The sequence below is a fragment of the Manis javanica genome, chromosome 15 (assembly GCF_040802235.1).
Source record: "Manis javanica isolate MJ-LG chromosome 15, MJ_LKY, whole genome shotgun sequence".
Classification (NCBI taxonomy): Eukaryota; Metazoa; Chordata; class Mammalia; order Pholidota; family Manidae; genus Manis; species Manis javanica.
This window is the reverse complement of record NC_133170.1, coordinates 87,488,789-87,508,625: the sequence shown is the minus strand read 5'-3', so window position 1 is coordinate 87,508,625 and position 19,837 is coordinate 87,488,789. Positions and strand designations below refer to the sequence as shown.

Below are 19,837 nucleotides of genomic sequence, written 5' to 3'. Positions count from 1 at the left end.
TCCTAACATGTAAAGGATTAAGGACCCTTCCCCCTGCTGAATGCTTTCACTCCTTGTCTTCCTCCTACATGATTCTTCTATCTCCTTTCAGGCCCGCTCATCCCTAAATCCCACTGCATTGCTCCCCATTACGCAAGACCCACCCTCCCATCAGTGTATTGAAACCCTCGAAGACCTCCTCCCATGTCCCTCCCATATAAAAGAGGGGCCCCAAGAAATCCTACTCATTTGTGGTTCACTGATGGCAGTTCCTTTCTAATGGAGGGGGAACGGCAGGCAGGATATGCCATTGTTACCGTAACTGAAACCATTGAAGCAAAATCTCTGCCACAAAACACAACCAACCAACAGGCCGAACTCTTTGCAGTCAAGCGGCCTTCCAACTGGCCGCTGAATGCTCCCTTACACTTTATACTGATTCCAAGTATGTTTGCACATCCTTCTTTCTCACTCAGCCATCTGGAAAGAGAGGGGACTATTAACTACCAAAGGCACCCCCATTACCAATTCTAAACTGACCACAGACCTCCTCCATCCCTCTCTCCTCCCTCGTGAGATAAGAATCGTTTACTGCCACTCACATCAATCCGACTCGTCCCCAACAATAGGCACTTCGAAGGCAGCACAGGCCGCAGGAAAGGCTGCTAATGTCAGAAAGCCCGAGCATTGCTCTAGACATTCCTCACTGCTCTTCCAACATTCCTGATAATTTTCCCCCCAAACATGACCTCTGTTCCTACTTACACTCTCTATTTCACAACATCCCACAATATTTAAAACTCTTTCTCAAACTCTTTCCTCTAAATGCCAAAGACCGCAAATACATCCAAGAGCTAACCACGGACTGTCATTTCTGCAAAAGAACCAGTCCTAACACCGCTTTGAAACCCAGCTCTTTTCCAACTCATCAAGCCAGAGGACATATCCCCAGAGCAGACTGGCAGCTTGGCTTCACAGACACACCCAGAGTCTGAAAACACACTTATCTTCTGGTGTTTGTGGACACGTTCTTGGGGTGGGTTGAGGCCTTCCCCACCTCAAACAAGAGGGTTCCAACATCGCTTCAATTCTTCTCTCAGTTATAATCCCGAGATTTGCAATGCCCACCTCATTTCAATCAGACGATGGTCCAGACTTTGTTTCCCACATTACAGAAAAAATTGTAGGAGCTCTCGACATCCCATGGCATTTCCATATTCCTTATCATCCCAAATTGTCAGGAAAAGTTGAACGTACCAGTTAAACACTAAAAAACCTTCTGACCAAACTCTCTCGCGAATTTCACACTGATTGGATTAAACTCCTTCCTCTAACTCTGTTCCGACAGAAAAACCTTCATTATTATCCCCTTTTGAGGTACTCTATGGTAGACCTCTGCTGCCCCCTGGAATAACTCCCTCCCGTCCCCTTCTCCCTGAACACGTTTCTTATCCCCTTCTCTCTTTCATTCGCTCCCAGCTCTGAAGTCATCAAGCGGCCCTGTTTCCAGATCCCTTGAGGTCTCACTCCATTCCTCTGACTCCGAGCGACTGGGTATACTTCTTTCCTCCCTCCTCTGACTCCACTCCCTTAACCCCAAAATGAAAGGCCCTCTAAAAATCATTGTCTGAACCCCTACTGCTGCTCGACGAGAGGAGTCCCCTGGAAAATTTACCTCGTGGATTCATATCTCGAGGTTGAAGCCTGCCAGGCCTCCGGGAGACAGCTCAGGAGAAAAAGCCTTGAACCTGACTCCTCCACGCTTCACCTGTACCCCCTGCAAAACAGAGCCCATAAAACTTCACATCTGCTGTCTAAAACTACCCCCCATCATTCCCGAGGACGGATCTTAGCATCCCCACCTTATTCACTCTTACCCTCTGCTTACTTACCCCCTTTGCCAATATGTCATATGTTTGGAGATTTAAGTTGAGGGAAACATACATACAAAAAAAACACAAAAAACACTGCCGTGGCAGCCACAGCTGATTGTCCCACAACAGGCTGTGCTTCCGCCATTAGGATGCCCTACACAACTCCGAGATGGCGCCACAAGCCACGCAGCCCTGCCTATGTATCACCTTCGACTGGACAAAAGAGTCCTGTCACGGCTGGTGGGTCGGAACTTACCGAGACTGACCCTACTGGTTATGCAAAAATACGTGATGCACACAATGGCGACGGGATGTTCAAATTGAACTCGAACACAGAAACCTACACATGAACAATTTCTGACACATCGGATTCCCAATGGGCGACTAGAGTAACAGGAAAATTCTATTCCCATGGGTACTCATCTCACCATCCGGGGAGTTTAGCCTAAATAGAGAGCATGTCTCCATTGTTACCCAACACTCCCGACTGTCATCCAGCGTACATCGCTCAGAACGAATACTTGTTAATTAGCTACAAAGCACCGACCCAGACTCCCCCCCTTCACATGCCTCCTCATCCCTTCACTCTACTCTGGGCTCCGTATCACACCAAACACCCTTGCCTCCTAAACCTCACTACTGCCGCCCTAAAGCCAACAAATGGTTCCCTCTGTGCGTTTTTAGCTCGGCCCTTATTCTCTGCAGTTTCTCTTAACATCACAAATTATACCTTCTCGACCTCAGGACCTCCTATCAGCCCAATTACCAATGTTCCCTTAAGGGAACCAGAAACAGACAATATCTCACTCCCTTTATGTGCCTGCATTTTCCAAACTCCCTTACTAATGTCTCTCTAGGGAGAGGCAATCGCTCTTATAACCAGACCATCTCCACAACCTCCTGTTCGGGACTGGGAGACTTTCTCTGGTGTAACGGCACTCTCCTCAACCAAATTCTACCCAATCAATCAGATCCCTGTTTTCTTGTCACTATTGTCCCTCAAATAACATCATACAGCAGCTCTGAAGTACAACGGTCGCTTCCTCACTCCAGAACCCGCTGAGCAGCCTTCCTTCCCATTACGGTCGGGATGCCCTGTCTGCCTGTGCGCAGGAATGGGCCTCTCAGGAGGAGCCTTAGGACACACCCAAAGGCAGCAGAGGACCTTAATGCCAAGCTACAAACTGCTTCGATTCCACCACCGCATCCCTGTCCTCACCTCGGAGACAAGTTACCTCTCCACCCCAAGGGACCCGTCAAATCCGGCAGGCCCTAGATCTTCTAACCCCCGAAAAGGGGGGGACCTGCCTCTTCCTTAAAGAAGAATGCTGTGATCATGTCAACGAGTCAGGACTAGTGGAAGAAACGTACGCTGACTGGCCGATGTTGCAGAAAGTCTCAAAAGGTCCCCCACAAAGACTAGCATGAAGGGACTTCCAGTCCTCTCTCCTCACTTGGCTCCTGCCTGTCCTCGGTCCTTTGCTCATCATCTTTCTTTTCTGTACCTTCCTGCCCTGCAGAATTAAGTTCATTCAAAATCAGATTAGCAAGATTTCTACCAGACTTACAACCAGCTCCTCCTTAGGGACTACCAGTTGCTGAAGGCTGTGGATGAGACGAATGCTGAGATTCCTTCGCCATCATGAGACAGATGGCCCCCACCTTGTCTGATCATAACTCTTCCCTTTTGCGCCCCCATCGCCGCCCCCTTCCAGTGGGAAAGAGCCAGAGATATCAGTGACGTCCCGTCTCCAATACCAAATCAAAAAGGTAAGAATGTTAGTCAAAAATGGCGCCTGACCCCACACTTTTCGACCTGAGGTAGTGACCATTAAGGTCCAGTTTCCCGAGATTAGGTTCCGCTCCCCTCTCATGACACAGAAAATTCTGTGACACAGACCAATAACATCCTGCCAGCTAACCCCAACGATTCCATACCCAGTCAGCTGGTGCCAAGTGCCTTAATATAAGGAGATGTAAGCCAAAGCTGCCCAGCCCGGGGCTGCTGCGCTCACTCTCATGGGCAGCCACCTCGCCACCGCTGAATAAATCTCTTGGTTGAATACCTGCTCCTCGGTGTGGTTGTCTCTTCCCTTAAGGAGTTAGGCAGTCCTATTACTTAGGATCAACCAAGCTTCCGGAGGCTGTAGATCGGCCCCCAGAGAAGCCAAGGGGATGGCTGGGAGGCAGGCACACAGACTAGAGATGACAGCAGCGTGGTTAGCATGGCCCTGGTGGGGTTCCGGGTGGTGTCCCAGAGTCCCAAAAGTGGACATGATAGAGAAGCTCGCGAACTTTGAGTAAGGTGTTTAGTTCATAATAGTGTGCTGATGTTAGATTCCTGCCTCTGTTCCCATAGCCATGATTCTGTAAGATGCTAATATTAGGGGAGCCTGGTGAGAAGTGTAGGGAAATTCTCTATATTACCTTTGCAAATTTTCTATAAGTACAATGTTAATTCAAAATAAACAGTTGTGAAAGAGGAGAAGCACATGGATGAGATGATGGACTGAATGTAGGGTGTGAGATAGTCAAGACTGACTCACTGTTCTCCCCTGAGCAAGGAGAGTCAATGTCTAGGGGTCGGACCCAGGCCCGGGCAGCTAAACTTTTGAAAAAACCTAGGTGGAGAATTCCCGACCTCCCTGCTCCCCTCAGATGAAGAAACCTGATCGGCTCACTTAACCATAGTTCGCTCTTGTGCAGTGGTTGTTATAAACTCCCAGTTTGCAGATGAGGAAACTGAGGCACTCTGACGTTTGAAGGTGGGTTGACCTAAAGTCAAACAGCCTTGGCTGGTGCTATGGTTTGCATTTTCTGACCACAAAGTCGTCCTCCTACTGATGAGTGAAACCTAAATGGAGAGTAAGGAATGTTAGTGATGAGGCTCTTCCCTCGGGCCGCATGTACCCTGGACAGTTGGCATCCTGAGCTGAAGTCTGTTAGGGACTTGGCTACATATTTGAAGCCAGACCACCCCTTCTGGGCCTGCCGCTGTGCCCCTCACTGGCTGGGGGTGTCCCAAGCACAGCAGACGGGCCCCAGCCTCACTGAGCAGCTCAGGAACACCTCACAGCCCAGGTCCGGGAGTGTGCAGCCCCCACAGGCCCTTCTGCTTGCCTTTCCCTCTGGGTGGTTTGACCCTTGCAGGCACTTGGCATTTTCACGTGTCCTCAGTTCCCTCCCGATCCGTTTCCCACCTGGCCGCCCCGGAGCCCAGCTTTCATGCGGCCTCTGCTCCCTCGACCAGGCATCTGGCCCCAGGTCTTCCCAGGCTTTAAGGCGAATCCCCTCCAAAATACGCAGCCTTCTGCCTTCCTCATGCTAGACGCTGCCGGGACCCGGTCAGAACCCGCAGCCTGACGGCGCAGTTGCGCAGTCGGATGGAAGGGGTGGCACAGTGGCCTTCCGAGAGGAGCACCCACAATATCCCTCCTGCTCAAAATGTTCCTTTTAGTGAATTTGCTTATTTTGGTTTCAATTCATTTTGCCCCTACAGGGAAGAAGCCATATCCAATTCTCCCTGAAAATTTTAGGGACTGGCCCTATAGGAAGTTGGAAAAAAGCAGTCCTGTCCTTGTGACTACCCCTGATGACGGGAAAGAGAGACCCCATGAGTTTTGGACCCAAGTTTATGGGAAAAATGATAGGGAAAATTTACCTGGGTTGAGGTTCCTTCCTCTGCCCCTACGTGGCCTCCAAATGACATACTCAATGATTAATGGTGACAGGTGTGTACAGTGAGCAAATGCTATTCTTTGGCTAGCCCACCAAAGAAGGTCCTGGCAAACTATAAAACAAATGAGAACAGGGCATTACCTAACTCCAGATCAGAAAAATCTCCATTGTAAGTCTTACTGAAAATGGGTCGAAGGCACAGTTTATAAAATTTGTCCCTGCCTACCAAAAGGTCATCGTGTCCTTTTAGAGAGAGCCTGTTTCTTTCCTACAGGGCATGAAGAACGGGAGTATAACTATGAAAGCTTCTGGGCCATACATCAAAATAATAGATTAGTGAACTTTAGATAGTCATCTGTAAAGAAACCAAGAGTCTGGCACCTACCTAACCTTTGTACGATTTTCTGGCCACAGTAAGTAAGAAGAAAGCTTACTTGGAAACAAGTGAACTGCTAAGACCTGCGAAATGACATAATCTCATTCTCCAAACTTATGTAACCGTGCTGTGTGTCAATTAAATGATTAATATCTATACATTATGTAATCAAGGAGCATATAATCAGGCTTCTGCTTTTCATTAAAGGCCAGGCTCAGCTTTTGCTCGTGTCTTTGTCCTCATTCATTTCAGTGAGTCACCGACGTCGTCCATCCTTCAGGGACTCCTGGACTCGCTGGAGCTGGACTCCCACAAGTTGCCCTGCAGCTCCTGTCATCACTGTGCTCCTGAGACTTCCCGTCCTCATCAGGGGCTAACGGAGGGATCGGAGGGTGGAGGGGTATCAGGCAGGGGAAAGAGGCAGACCGGGTCAGCGCAGCGCACTCTGCCCCTTACGCCACCCCAGCACTAGTTCCTGGCTTCTAGACACGGGGTGAAGAGAGAAAAGAGAGCCCTTGTCCCCAGGAGCAATTAGCAAAGACATGATCCAAGTGAACAGTGACACAAGTCTGGCTCGAAGCGCACGTGGCATCCTGGGAAGGCCGAGGGAAGGCAGCGGACCCAACGGGGCACCTTCCGTGTTGAGTGCGGAAAGCTGACCGAGAGGTACGAGGGGCTTTATGAAGCCCTGGAGGAAACAGAGCCCGTGGCCTGTCTCACTGTCAAGAGGACTGCCGGCACCCACGGGCCTGAGGCTGGAGGTGAGGCTGGACGGGAGGGGGCAGGTCCAGGCCTGGAAGGAAGGGCTTTCAGCAGCAGAGGGACACAGGACCGTGTTTCAGAAGGGACACCTGGGCGCTGGAGCGAGGGGCCTGCAGGAAGGCAGGCTGCGGCCCATAGTGCTCACGCGCCCTCCTGCGGGTGTGTCAGCAGGGACGAGAGGGCTTGGCCCTCGGGGGGGGCGCTGGGAGGACAGTGCGGCTGGGATGGCTGGAGACGACGACACAGAATCCACGGGACTCGGCAGCGGAATGAATGTGAGTTGGAGATGGGAATCCACAAGCAGCAGCATGTTTCAGGGGGAAAATGTTCAGCTTTCAGTTTCAGACCCGTCGTCTTGATGCCGGCGTTCTTGTTCACGAATCCGAAGAATGAGCTTCACAAACAGTCAAGGTAGGAGAGCAGGGTACAGGCGTTTATTTAGAGATAAAGTGAGAGGACAGAGCTCCCGGCTCACGCCCGGAGGGGACAACAGAGTTGGTGGTGGTGCGTTGTCTAGGGGTTTTATAGGCAGTTGAGGATTTTTCAAGAACAAGAAAAAAACTTAGGGGTGTGGACTTGTTAGTGGTCCCTGAATATTAAAAATTAACTTAACATAAGGAATTTCCTGCCTTGATTTCTCCCTGGGACACCAGTGCCTTGGTCCGGGAGCACATCAGAAGGCTGCCTGCCCAGCCCCCAAGGTGGGCTGAGGTATTGTCTACTTGCTAAAGAACCTTTCCTCTCGAACTTCCTGGGTGTTAAAATGCAATCTTACTTTAAGATGGAACTCTTCCTGCCCTTTACCCTGCCGTCTACAGCTGGGTCTGCAGCTAAGTTAGGTGCTCAGTTTGCAGAATCACCTCGTCAGATCTGAAGGAGGAGAGACAGCACACAGGCCTGGGCCTCTCAGCATGCTAAAGGGACTCTTACACATGGTTACAGATGGTTAGTGTGACTGACACGTGCCACTCTTCCCCATCTGGGGAACATTAACTGATGTCACCGAAGAATGATTCTAGAGCTTAATGGTTAACATAGAGTTTCAGTAGGGACTTCTTTGCCCATTGTTACATTGCTCTGGCCATAAATATTCCGCCCTGTCCTTCCCGGAGGCCCTCACCCTACCCTGACTACACCCACGGTCCCTGTCTCAGTCTGGCCTGGTTTGAACTACCCGAGGGCCCTGGAAGTGGAGTGTCCAGGTGGCAGCTGGGTGCTCAGGGCTCTGAGAGCAAGAGCGGGAGCAGCAGATTCGGAGCCCCTGGCACACTGCGAGGCGCAGTCAGCTCGCGGGTGCGCCTGGGGGCGGGGGTCGGAACGGAAGCCCCAACATTGGGCAGCGAGCAGGGAGAGCCTCACCTAGGACGAGCAGTGGGGTCCGCACGCAGCAGGGAGAAGGAACAGGCCCGGAAGCCACAGGGCAGCCAGGGTGGCCCTGCCTCCTGCCCTGGAGTCACGAAGAGAAGGAAGCAAGACAACGTCGTGGTTTGGTGACAGGGAGGTCACGGGGGACACAGCGCATTTACCTGCAATGTGGGCCGCGGGACGACGGGTGACACCGCATGTGTAGCGCTGCGGGCCCCAGGGCTCCGCCGGGTGGCTCGGGGCCGCCACCAGCGCGCGCAGCTTCTGGGGTCGCATGTTGGCTCCTGGGAGCTGTGCGGGGCTCAGCATTCATTTCAGCCCGGAAGCCGCCCTTTCCTCATTCGCAAAATTACAGCGCTGCAGCCGCCGGCGGGACAGTAGGGAATCCGGTGTCCTTTCCGGCCGCACCACACCGCGCGCTCCCGTCCCCAGCCCCGGGAGCGCACCTGGCAGCCTCTGGGCTCGGATCCCGGCCCGCGTCCTTCCCGAGCTTCCCTCGGGCCCGCCCGTGCCGCGCCGCCTGCCCGGTGGCCTGCCCTGGCTGCCCCTGCACGCCTCGCGCCCTCTGCCACCCGGCCGCTCCTTAGCAAGGGTAACGCGCTAACGTTTCTCCAGCTCACCGACCCTCCGGAATTGCTCCCCACCGCTGCCCCAGTCTCAGCCCCTGGGACGATGCCTCGTTCGGCTTGGTGCTCAGTTAAGAGCGATGTGCAGCGTGCGTGACGGGAAGACAGGACGGGCAGGACCGGGGTCGTGCGGTTCCCCCACCGCGCAATTGAGGCATTAGGCTCGCCTGGCGGCTCCTCGGGCTGTTTCCAGAAGAGGATGTTAGCGGGAGGGCAGCGGGAGCCCAACCCCGCAGCGGACACGCCGCTCGCGGAGATGGCGCGGCCGGCTCGGGGAGTCACTCCTGCGGACCCCAACTTTCCCCGAGCGCCCTGGCCGGGGGAGCCCTGGGCCGGCACCAACGACCGGTCCCGCCACTGGCCCACAGCCCCAGCCCACACGGGCCTGCCCTGGATCGTCTCTGGGTCTGTCCGACGCGCCCTCTCCAGGCAACCAGGCACACGCAATCCGCCATCCCCGGCCCGCACTCAGCCGAACGCCGGTCGCACGGAGGGGCGGCGCCTGGGGCAGGAGGCGCACCGAGGCCTGTGGACTCGCGGTCACAGTCGCTCCGCCAGCATCCGTTCCTCGGTCCGCGTTCTGCGTGGCGCCCCGGCGTTGGTGGGAGGCACGGAGCGGTCTGAGGACCGCGGCGCTCTCCCCTCCCCGGGCCCGCATCTGTGGCGCCCCAGGTTCGGTAAGTCGCTCGCGGCTCACTCGTCCGGCCGGGGAGGGCAGGGTGGGACCGCGGTAAATAAGGAACCGGCGCCCCCGCCGGAGTGGGCGGTACAGCCCGGGTCTGCGCGCCGGCCTCCCTCCCCTTCGCCGAGGTTGGCGGGAAACTCCGGGCAGGGTCAGCGGTGGGCGACGTGTGCCCGATGCCCGCGCCTGGCTCCCCAGACGCCCCGCTGGCCAGGGGCGCGATCCCTGCCCGCCGGGCCCAGAGCTGCCGCCCGTCCCGGCGGAGCCAGCAAGGCAATCAGGCCGCAGCAGCATCCCCCGTGCGGAGGGTCGAACCACACTGCGGAACCTTTGAGGACCATGTGGGGCGCGGGACAGAAATCCCCGCACCCTGAGGCAAGCCATAGGGGAGCCGCGCATCAGCGGCGGGTTTAGACCCTGCAGGATCCGGCTGGGCTGGGGAGACCGCACCCCCGGTCTCCGCCCCCCTGTTCCCAGCGCGGCATTGGTCTGGCACCTGCCACTCATCGAGCTCCCGCCCCTGAGGTTCACCGAGAGAGGGGCCGGTGAGGGAGGCGAGCCCGCGCTGAGGCTGCCGGGAGCGGCGGTGGGCGGTGCTTTGAGGGCGGGGCGGGAGCGAGCACGCAGGGGGCGGGAGTCCGCCCAAGGCGCCCCGGGGCCGCTGCAGCCCCTGAGTAGGAGCCACGGAGGGGGGTTCGCCCAGCATGCGCTTCCCTGACCCGACGTGAGTTTGACGGGGCGCACAGGGGCGTGTGTGAGGGACGGGCGCTGCCACGGCCCTGCTGCGCTTGGCGTACCGGGGCGCTCCCCTGGGGACCGTGGTGTGGAGGGAGACGCCGCCCTGCGGGGAGAGCCTGGCGCGCGTTGCGTCCCTTGTAGGGCGTTCGGCCGCGTCGCGCTCTTCCCAGCAGTCGGCGGAGCGGGGCCCGGGTCGTCCCCACCTGGGCGCTGGGGCTTGTGTCTGGGCCTGCGGTCCCGCGGCGCTCAGGGTGCGGGGCCGGCTCTCTGCGGACTTCGGCCCGAGCGCGCGAGGTCGCCCCCCGCCTGGCTGCCTCGCCGACCGGGTCGTCCCTGTCCCTCCGGACGCACGGAGCTCGCTGCTGCTGAACAGCGCGGCTCCCCTGATCTGTGCGCACGCGCGCGGGGAGCGGCGACAGCCGTCACCCCCACTTCCGTTTGTAAGGAAGAGGGAGGCCCAGCAGCAACCGCTGGGCCTGCTGCGGGCGTGGTGCGCGCTCCCTCCCCCAGATGTCACATGTGAAGTGAGAACCTGAGCCGGGAACGGCGACCGGGACCATCCCTGAGCCTCGCCAGCGGGTGTGGAGAGCGGCGGTGGGCGGGTGCTGGGACCCTCCGTCCGCCTGGCCTCCCGGCTTCTGGCTGCGTTCATGGACGTGGACAAAACCTGGCAATCGGGGCCCGTGCCCAGGTGTCCACCTGCGGGTGACCCCTCCCCGCACAGAAGGGGTGGGAGGGATGACTGTGACGCCCTCCGAATAGGCAGTAAAACCGATAACTCACTGTCCCTTCTGTAGAGAGCAGGGAAGGGGTGCCTACCCGCCCAGGAAGCCGATGCCTCAGCGCCTGAGAGCCTGCTGGCTGCCCGGGTTCAGGTGACTGATTCTGGGCTGCGGTTTCAGTGAGGTCAGTGCACTGCAGAACCTAAACCGAGGCCAGTTGTAGGGCGAGAGTGCCCCCAAACTCAGCCAGAAACACAGATTCCCCATTGTACCCCATCCTCTATAGGAATGGCCTGTTTTCACTGCTGTTCACCTGCCTAAGGAAATGCTTCCAACAGGATGTTTGTGGGCATCCCGCCTAAGGCACACGTGGCCGGCCCTGCTCTGTAGCAGAAGTAGAAAATCTACGTAACAGTTCATGTGACTGTGCGTCTTTAAAATGCAGTATTGCTTGATACATTTTAAACTCCTTTAGAACTTTCAGTATGTGAAATTTTACTTGGAGAAAAATATCTGATGGCTGTAGATTTTACTGCTTAAAATTCTCATAATTCATATTCTTACAAAAGGTGAATGGCAGCCTGTGGGTTGCCATACATAGATGATTCTGTTTCTATGGGAATTGTTTGCCTTCCTTGTTATCTGTGGTGCAGGCCACAGCTCACTAAATCTAAACTGAGATCTGTTTCTTGTTATTGCTACCCCCTCATTGTCTGACTCCAGGGAAGACTTGCCCCAGCGACCTGGGGGCAATTACATTCCTGGAGTAAAGCATGTTAATCACTGTGTCTAGAAACTTGTTCACCCACTCAACAATGTGATGCCTGGTCAATAAATGTGAGAGGCGCCTTTCCAGCACCACCCTCGAGCTGGTGTGCCTCGAGTCCCCTGGCTGCCCACTCAGGTCCTCGACATCTCATTGCGTTGCCTCCTTTGTCTGCGGGTTGGAGACGGGGAGGAGGCCGACTGCCCTGCTGTGGACACCAGCTTAGCTGTGGGATCCAAGTCAGCATCATCAGTAAGACACCAGTGCCTCCTTATAAGGTGTCCTGAGAAAGACACACCATGCCCAGGGGTATTTGCACCATCACCTGTGTGCAGACCTCAGGTAGTGTCCGTTTGTGTGGCATTCTAGACTACAGCTGGACTCTGTGCCCTTCAAAAAACTCAAGGTCAGAACACACAAAGAAACATGAGGCAGTGTGCAGCTGAGACAGGACCCAGGGGCCCGACTGTTGTGCATACACAATTCCTGAGGCAGGACTGGGCTGGGAAGGGGGAGGGAAGATGGCTAGAAATGGCATCACTGGGACGGTGGTCAAAATGGGAAGCCAGTGGTGGATGAGGGAATAGTAGTGTGACTTCACTTCCCACGATTAATTATTGTCCTGTGTCCATGCCCTTGGGGTTAGTAAGTACATATTCAAGTCTTGAGGACAAGAGGCCACAAAGTCTGAAACAGAGTCCGAAATGGGGGAGAAAGGAGTGAGAGTGAGAGAGATGATAAAAGAGGCCAGATAAATGTTGCATAGTGAAAAGTTGGTGAAGTTAGCCGGGAAACGGGTATTTGAGAATTCTTTGCCCTGTTCTAATACAACTTTTCTCTAAATTTGAAATTATTTAAGAATTCAAAGTTATAGAAACAAATGTCTACCCTGTGCTCAATGCGGGTTAAGTATCTCCTACCAATGAAACTGGAATTATGCAAGTGGCGAATTCCCGCTAAGCACCTGCTTTCTTACGTCAACAGTCTGAGGTCATGTTTCAGTGAGAGACACGTGCGGCGAGCTCCGATTGCTCACTCCCAAGTCTTCCTGCAAGATTTGCTTCCTGTACTGGGTCCTGTTCCTGGATGACTCAAACTGGGGTTGATTTTCACACTGGATGCTCAGGAACCGCCAGGCGTAGGCAGGTTTCATAGAACCTGCAGCGGCCTGATGCCCTGGGTCCTCTGCAGCCTGGGAACTCCTGCATTGGGGCTGCTGTGGGCCCATTAGATCATGAACACAAGTATGTCACACCTGGGAATGGTTCTCTCCTTGGTGTTTTTAGGGCACACAATTCCCATTTGGCTCCGGGGAGAATTTGCAGCAGCTCACGATTGTAACCTTTTCTTTTTGTTTGTTTAGCAACTTATTTTGTGGAGGTACTGAAATGGTAGTTTTAGAAGGTGCCCAGAAGGGGAAAGGGGGTTCCCAGGCTGTGCAGACCCACGCGGACCCCGCATCCAGGTGACCCGGCCGTGCAAGTTGCCGAGGCACCTGCCCCCGCGGAGCTCAGCGAGCGCCCTGTTACCTAGAAAAGGGAATGTGGGGCCCTAGATGCGAGTTGCAGCACGGCTGTGCAGCAGATTCTCCCGCAGCTCCCAGAACGCCCATCCAGCAACTGGGGTAGAAGCCGTGCAGCTTCACCGTCCAAAGAGGCCTCCCTTGAAGGTGAGACAAAAGGCAGCCCGGGAAGCTTGGGGACTCGACTCGCGAGCTGCAGGCCTGCGCCGAAAGGGGGGTTCTGGGAGGTGCAGTCCCGGGAGGTGGAGCTGCGCCACGGATTCTGGGTACTGAAGACCTGTGGCCACGGCTCCGAGAGTTATGGGTGTTGAAGTCCTGGGGCTGGAGCGCGGTGAGACTTCTGGGGACTGATAAATTGGTGCTGCACCGCTTCAAGGATTCCGGTGCTGGACAGTTGAAAAGGGCCTGATGCTTCTGAGTATTAAAGTTTTGGAGCCGCACTGCGCCGAGTATTCTAGGTGCTGACGTCCTACAGCCGCCCCATCGAGGATTCTGGGTACTGAAGTTATGGTCTCGCCCCGCGGAAGGTTCTGTGTACTGAAATCCTGGGACTGTGCCGAGGATCCTGGGTACTGAAGTCCTGGCCTCTGGGTACTGGAATCCTGGGGCCGCACCGACGATTCTGGGAATAGATGTCCTGGAGCTGCCGCTGAGGATTCGGTCTACTGAAGTCCTACACTCGCCCAGGCGAGGATTCTGGGTAATGAAATCCGGAGCGTGTAACGATAGTTCTGGGTAGTGAGGTCCTGGACTTGCCCCGCTGAGGATTTTGGGTACTGGAAACCTGGGGCCGCAACTAGGATTCCGGGTCCTGGAATCCCGGCCTGCGCGGGGGATCCCGGGTAGTGCGCTCGGGTGGACGGCCACGCCGAGGCGCAGAGCCTCCGTCTGCATCCGGCAGAGGACGCGGAGCCCCCGTCCCCGCCCGCCGTCCGTCCCCGGGTGAGTAGGGGCCCTGCAGCCCCCTGTCCTGCTCGCTCTTCCGAGCGGGGAGGAGGCCGGCCGTGCGGATGCGGCGGGGGAGGGGTGCTGAGGCCGGAAGCGCCTGCAGGCCACAGGGCCAGAGGGTCCGTGTCCCAGGGGCAGACGGGGCGAGTCGCCGGGAGAGCCTCTGGGAAAAGCCGGGAGCTGCGGCCCGGGGAGTCCCGGCGTCGTGGGGCGGCTGCGTCTGGAGGGCCGCTCCCCGCGCGCTCGGCGGAGCCTCCGCCTGGGCGGGCGGGTTCCTGACGCCCGAGGAGAGGGAGTCCTCGAACAGGTCGGGCGAGTGGAGGTGAGCGCGGCGTCCAGAACGGTGAGCAGCGGCAGAGAGCAGGGAGGGCCGGGGGCGGAAAGGGGCGCTCGCTGAGCTCCGCGGGGGCAGGTGCCTCGGCAACTTGCACGGCCGGGTCACCTGGATGCGGGGTCCGCGTGGGTCTGCACAGCCTGGGAACCCCGCCCTAGCACCCCAGCATATCGGGGAGGCCAGAGCACTGCACGGAGTGCGGCCGTGTTCGGAGACCTTCCCGAAGGCCAAGAAAGGAGATTTGGGGGCGGCTTCTAAAGAGCGCGGTCGGACAGCGGGCGGTCTGTCCCGGTGTCCCAGGCGACGGGAACTCGTGAGCCCAACTCAGACCTCGGTGGCCCTTCCCTGCTTCCCCGAAGTAGGACAGAGGGGGAAGGCTTGCGCTTCAGTCTGCAGGTTAGAATGACAGCGAAGTAACAAAGACGCTCGCCGCTGGAAGGGCGCAGAGACAAAACAAAATAAGTTGGTCGCACCAGTGAGAAATGTTTATGTCAAAAAGTACCGCTCGAAGAAAGGGGAGTTGTGGGCAGCCTCAGAGAAGGTTCACTCGTAGTCTTAGGATTGTGTCTTTTCAGGCTTTCAAGAATGGGGAAAAGCTGGGCCGTTGCTGGGCGTACGCATGACTTGTGGTGTCCTTAGGGGAGCGTTGTTTATTTTCCTTCGTTCCTGCCCCCACTGCAACAGAGAATTGAAGGGCAGAGACAAAGTAGTGAAGCAGAGAAGAGGTTTTCTTTAGTTACTTACTTAGGGATAAAGTGCAGGCGACCTCAGGGAGGCGAGGCACCCTGAAGGGCATAAGTTGTAATTAGAGAAAGTGCTCACTCGGGAAGGGGTGTGGGCGATCTCACAGAAGAGGCGCTGGCAGATTGCGTTTCATTCAAGGCTAAGCACTTAGAAAGTGTGGGTGACCTCAGAGCGGTGCGTGCTGAAGGGTTGGGGGTTTCCGCTTTTAAGGATTTTTTAGGAATGTGAGTGGGCTAGGGAGTGTAGACTTGTTAAGTGGTCCTGAAATGTTCATCTGTGCTGAGACAGTAAGTCTGTTCTCTGTCCTCCGGATAATTCTATAAAATTAACTTGACAAAGGACATTTTTTTTGGTATCATAAATCTATAATTACATGACGAACATAATGTTTACTAGATTCCCCCCTTCACCAAGTCCCCCCCCGCCCCCGCCAACAACCCCCATTACAGTCACTGTCCATCAGCGTAGTAAGATGCTGTAGAATCAGTGCTTGGCTTCTCTGTGTTACACAGCCCTCCCCATGCCTCCCCCCACATTATACATGCTAATCATAATTCCCCCTTTCTTTTTCCCCGCCTTTATCCCTCCCTTCCCACCCATCCTCCCCAGTCCCTTTCCCTTTGATAACTTAATGCATTCTTGGGTTCTGTGGTTCTATTGCTGTTTTGTTCTTTCAGTTTTTTCTTTGTTCTTATACTCCACATATGTGTGAAATCATTTGGTACTTGTCTTTCTCTGCCTGGCTTATTTCACTGAGCATAATACCCTCTAGCTCCGTCCATGTTGTTGCAAATGGTAGGAAATGTTTTCTTCTTATGGCTGAATAGTATTCCATTGTGTATATGTACCACATCTTCTTTATCCATTCATCTATTGATGGACACTTACATTGCTTCCATTTCTTGGCTGTTGTAAATAGTGCTGCCATAAACATGAGGATGCATCTGTCTTTTTCAAACTGGGCTGCTGTATTCTTATGATAAATTCCTTGAGGTGGAATTCCTGGGTCAAATGGTATTTCTATTTTGAGCTTTTTGAGTAACCTCCAAACTGCTTTCCAGGATGGTTGAACTAATTTACATTCCTACCAGCAGTGTAGGAGGGTTCCCCTTTCTCCACAACCTTGCCAACATTTGTTGTTTGTCTTTTGGATGGTGGCCATCCTTACTGGAGTGAGGTGCTATTTCATTCTGGTTTTTATTTGCATTTCTCTGATGACTAGCGATGTGTAACATCTTTTCATGTGTCGATTGACCATCTGAATTTCTTCTTTGGAGAAATGTCTATTCAGCTCCTATACCCATTTTTTAATTAGATTATTTGCTTTTTGTTTGTTGAGGTGCATGAGCTCTTTATATATTTTGGATGTCAACCCCTTATCGGACATGTCATTTATGAATATATTCTCCCATACTGTAGGATGTCTTTTTGCTTTATTGATGGTGTCCTTTGCTGTACAGAAGCTTTTCAGCTTGATATAGTCCCACTTGTTCATTTTTGCTTTTGTTTCCCTTGCCCAGGGGGATATATTCATGAAGTCACTCATGTTTATGTCCAAGAGATTTTTGCCTATGTTTTTTTCCAACAGTTTTATGGTTTCATGACTTACATTCAGGTCTTTGATCCATTTCAAATTTACTTTTGTGTCTGGGGTTAGACAATGATCCAGTTTCATTCTCTTACATATAGCTGCCAGTTTTGCCAACGCCAGCTGTTTCAGAGGCTGTCATTTCCCCATTGTATGTCCATGGCTCTTTCTCGTATATTAATTGACCACATATATATGTTTGGGTTAATGTCTGGAGTCTCTATTCTGTTCCACTGGTCTGTGGGTCTGTTACTGTGCCAGTACCAAATTGTCTTGATTACTGTGGCTTTGTAGTAGAGCTTGAAGTTGGGAAGCGAGATCCCCCCACACCCACTTTATTCTTCCTTCTCAGGATTGCTTTGGCTATTCAGAGTCTTTGGTGGTTCCATATGAATTTTTGAACTATTTGCTCCAGTTTGTTGAAGAATGCTGTTGGTAATTTGATAGGGATTGCATTGGCTCTGTAGATTGCTTTGGGCAGGATGGCCATTTTGACAATTTTAATTCTTCCTAGCCAAGAGCATGGGATGAGTTTCCATTTGTTAGTGTCCTCTTTAATTTCTCTTAAGAGTATCTTGCAGTTTTCAGGGTATAGGTTTTTCACTTCCTTGGTTAGGTTTATTCTTAGATATTTTATTCTTTTTGATGGAATTGTGAATAGAATTATTTTCCTGGTTTCTCTTTCTGTTAATTCATTTTTAGTGTATAGAAAAGCCACAGATTTCTGTGTATTAATTTTGTATCCTGTAACTTCACTGAATTCCCTAACAGTTCTAGTAGTTTTGGAGTGGAGTCTTTAGGGTTTTTTATGTACAATATCATATCATCTGCAAGTAGTGACAGTTTGACCTCTTCTTTACCAATCTGGATTCCTTGTATTTCTTTGTTTTGTCTGATTGCCTTGGCTATTACCTCCAGTACTATGTTGAATAACAGTGGGGAGAGTGGGCATCCCTGTCTTGTTCCCGATCTCAGAGGACAACCTTTCAACTTCTCACTGTTCAGTATGATGTTGGCTGTGGGCTTATCATATATGGCCTTTATTATGTTGAGGTACATTCCCCCTGTACCCATTCTGTTGAGAGTTTTTGTCATGAATGGATGTTGAATTTTGTCAAATGCTTTTTCAGCATCTATGGAGCTGATCATATGATTTTTGTCCTTCTTTTTATTTATGTGGTGGAAGATGTTGATGGATTTTTGAATATTGTGCTATCCTTGCATCCCTGAGATGAATTCCACTTGGTCATGATGTATGGTCCTCTTGATGTATTTTTGAATTTGGTTTGCTAATATTTTGTTGAGTATTTTTGCATCTACATTCATCAGGGATATTGGTCTGTAATTTTCTTTTTTTGTGGGGTCTTTGCCTGGTTTTGGTAATAGGGTGATACTTGCTTCATAGAAAGAGTTTGGGAGTATTCACTCCTCTTCTATTTTTTGGAAAACTTTAAGGAGAGTGGGTATTATGTCTTCTCTGTATGTCTGATAAAACTGCACGGTAAATCCATCTGGCCCAGGGGTTTTGCTCTTGGGTAGTTTTTTGATTACTGCTTCAATTTTGTTGCTGGTAATTGCTCTGTTTAGATTTAGTGTTTCTTCCTCAGTCAGTCTTGGAAGGTTGTATTTTTCTAGGAAGTTGTCCATTCCTCCTAGGTTTTCCAGCTTGTTAGCATATAGGTTTTCATAGTTGAAGGGCCCCCACCAGTAAGATGGCGAACTTCCGGCTTCTCTTTGTGGGGGGGGGTCCTCAGTTCCCGCTGGCGCCACCTGAAGCCCAATCACCTCTCTCCCCCCTCCCAATCCCAGCACCTAGCCAATAGCCACCAGCCCTGTAGAAGTGACACCTCAGTCAGCTCATGCCCCTTCCTATATAACCCAGCACCTTTCCCTAATAAAGCGTAATTCTCTGGTGAATCACTGCTGTGTGTCGCTCCTTTCCTTTCATTGGTGCCGAAACCCGGGAGACGGGACACCCCAACTGGGCCCCGTCTTCCCCCAACACCAGCAGCAGCTTGCCCTCGTCCTCTTTTTCCCACGCTGGCCCCTCACACTCACCACTCCTCTCTGGCCTTTAGGTAAGTTTTCCCCCCAGAGTGGGCCGCTCTTCCCCGAGCTATCGCAGTGCCATTGACCGTGATCGTCCGGCAAGGCCCTGACGCTCGGGGACGAGGAGGGAACTCTCCCCGCCTCACGCCTTCACAGCTGCGGCAGACCCTCAGGCCCCCCTCCAACAGCCATAAATCCCCGCCTCAGGCCTTAACGGCTGCGGCGGACACTCAGGCCCCCCTCAAACAGCCATAAACGAGGTGACTCCTTTGTGGATGAGAACGCTCCCTTTTTCCCCCGTCCTCCTTCTGTTCTGTCCGCCGAAATCTGTTCTGTCTGCCGAAAATTCCTAGCGCTAGGTACTCGTGACTCCGGCACTCTGCCTTCTTAGGGAAGTCTGGGTGACGACCCACACTTCCTAAGAAATTCCGACTCGTATACGAGTTTCCGCAGATCACCAAGGATCATCGGGGACGCCCTTTGTCTCCTTGGGGTCTGCCCCCAGTCCGAGGATCTCCGTTCGTCTTCCCTGTTTGTCTCCTTCTCTGTCCTTTAGCCATGGGAGCCTCCTCATCCCTCCCTGAAAGTTCACCTCTTGAATGCCTGCTCAAGCATCTGGCTACCCTCTCCCTGACGCCTGATATAAAACCAAAACTTTTCCATAAATACTGCTCCCAAGATTGGCCAACATACCCCCTAGACAATAACAACCAATGGCCTGCAGGGGAAACTCTTGATCCTAACATCACTCGCGATCTCTTTAACTACTGCCAGCGCCTGAAAAAATGGAAGGAGATTCCCTATATTGAAGCTTTCTGCCTCCTCCTCCCCCCACCCCCCCTAAGTTCTCCTAGCCTGCAAGCCGCCGCCCCCGCAGAAGCCTCCCGTTCACTCCCTTCCCCTTCTTCTCCTACAACAGCCCTTCTCCCTTCCTCCCCCACCATCTCCTCCCCCATCTGGCCTTTGTCCCCTGCAGATTAAGCCTGAGCCTTTCAGACTCCCTTTAACTAAGTCCCGGGGGCCTCCTCCATCTTTGCCCTCATCACCTGTTTCTCCCCTGTTGGGGACCGCCTTTGTCTTCTCA

At 53.5% G+C, this 19,837-nt stretch overlaps 2 protein-coding genes across 10 annotated transcripts in view; one reads left to right on the top strand and one right to left on the bottom strand.

The window, feature by feature from the left end:
- Positions 1–7,081: 7,081 nt before the first annotated feature.
- LOC140846504 (uncharacterized) lies at positions 7,082–10,739 on the bottom strand. Of its 3 annotated transcripts, none has more exons than XR_012125659.1 (3): positions 9,181–10,716; positions 8,196–8,843; positions 7,082–8,116 (listed from the first exon to the last, which is right to left on the bottom strand). XR_012125659.1 is itself a non-coding variant. In XM_073223109.1 (3 exons), exons 1-3 carry the CDS (start codon positions 9,847–9,849, stop codon positions 8,344–8,346), a joined length of 906 nt encoding a protein of 301 aa, XP_073079210.1. In that variant the 5' UTR covers positions 9,850–10,718; the 3' UTR covers positions 7,082–8,343. The 3 variants fall into 3 exon arrangements, 1 of the variants encoding a protein (XP_073079210.1); XM_073223109.1 differs by having other exon boundaries at positions 7,082–8,391; positions 8,655–8,843; positions 9,181–10,718; XR_012125660.1 differs by having other exon boundaries at positions 7,082–8,391; positions 8,655–10,739.
- Positions 10,739–19,837, top strand: part of LOC108401424 (zinc finger protein 337-like) — an 80,612-nt gene continuing 71,513 nt past the window's right edge. For all 7 annotated transcript variants that reach the window (XM_073223116.1, XM_073223118.1, XM_073223117.1 and 4 more), the window contains exon 1: positions 10,739–13,790. The gene's annotated coding sequence lies outside the window, so the exon portion shown is untranslated. The remainder of the gene's footprint in view (positions 13,791–19,837) is intronic.

Coding starts and splice junctions, on each gene's coding strand:
- LOC140846504 (XM_073223109.1), bottom strand. CDS start 9,849: ATGAGTGGCAGGTGCCAGACCAATGCCGCGCTGGGAACAGGGGGGCGG. Junction 8,844..9,180: donor CCGCGAGTCCACAGGCCTCG/GTGCGCCTCCTG, acceptor TTCTGGAAACAG/CCCGAGGAGCCGCCAGGCGA. Junction 8,392..8,654: donor GGAGCAATTCCGGAGGGTCG/GTGAGCTGGAGA, acceptor CGGCGGCTGCAG/CGCTGTAATTTTGCGAATGA.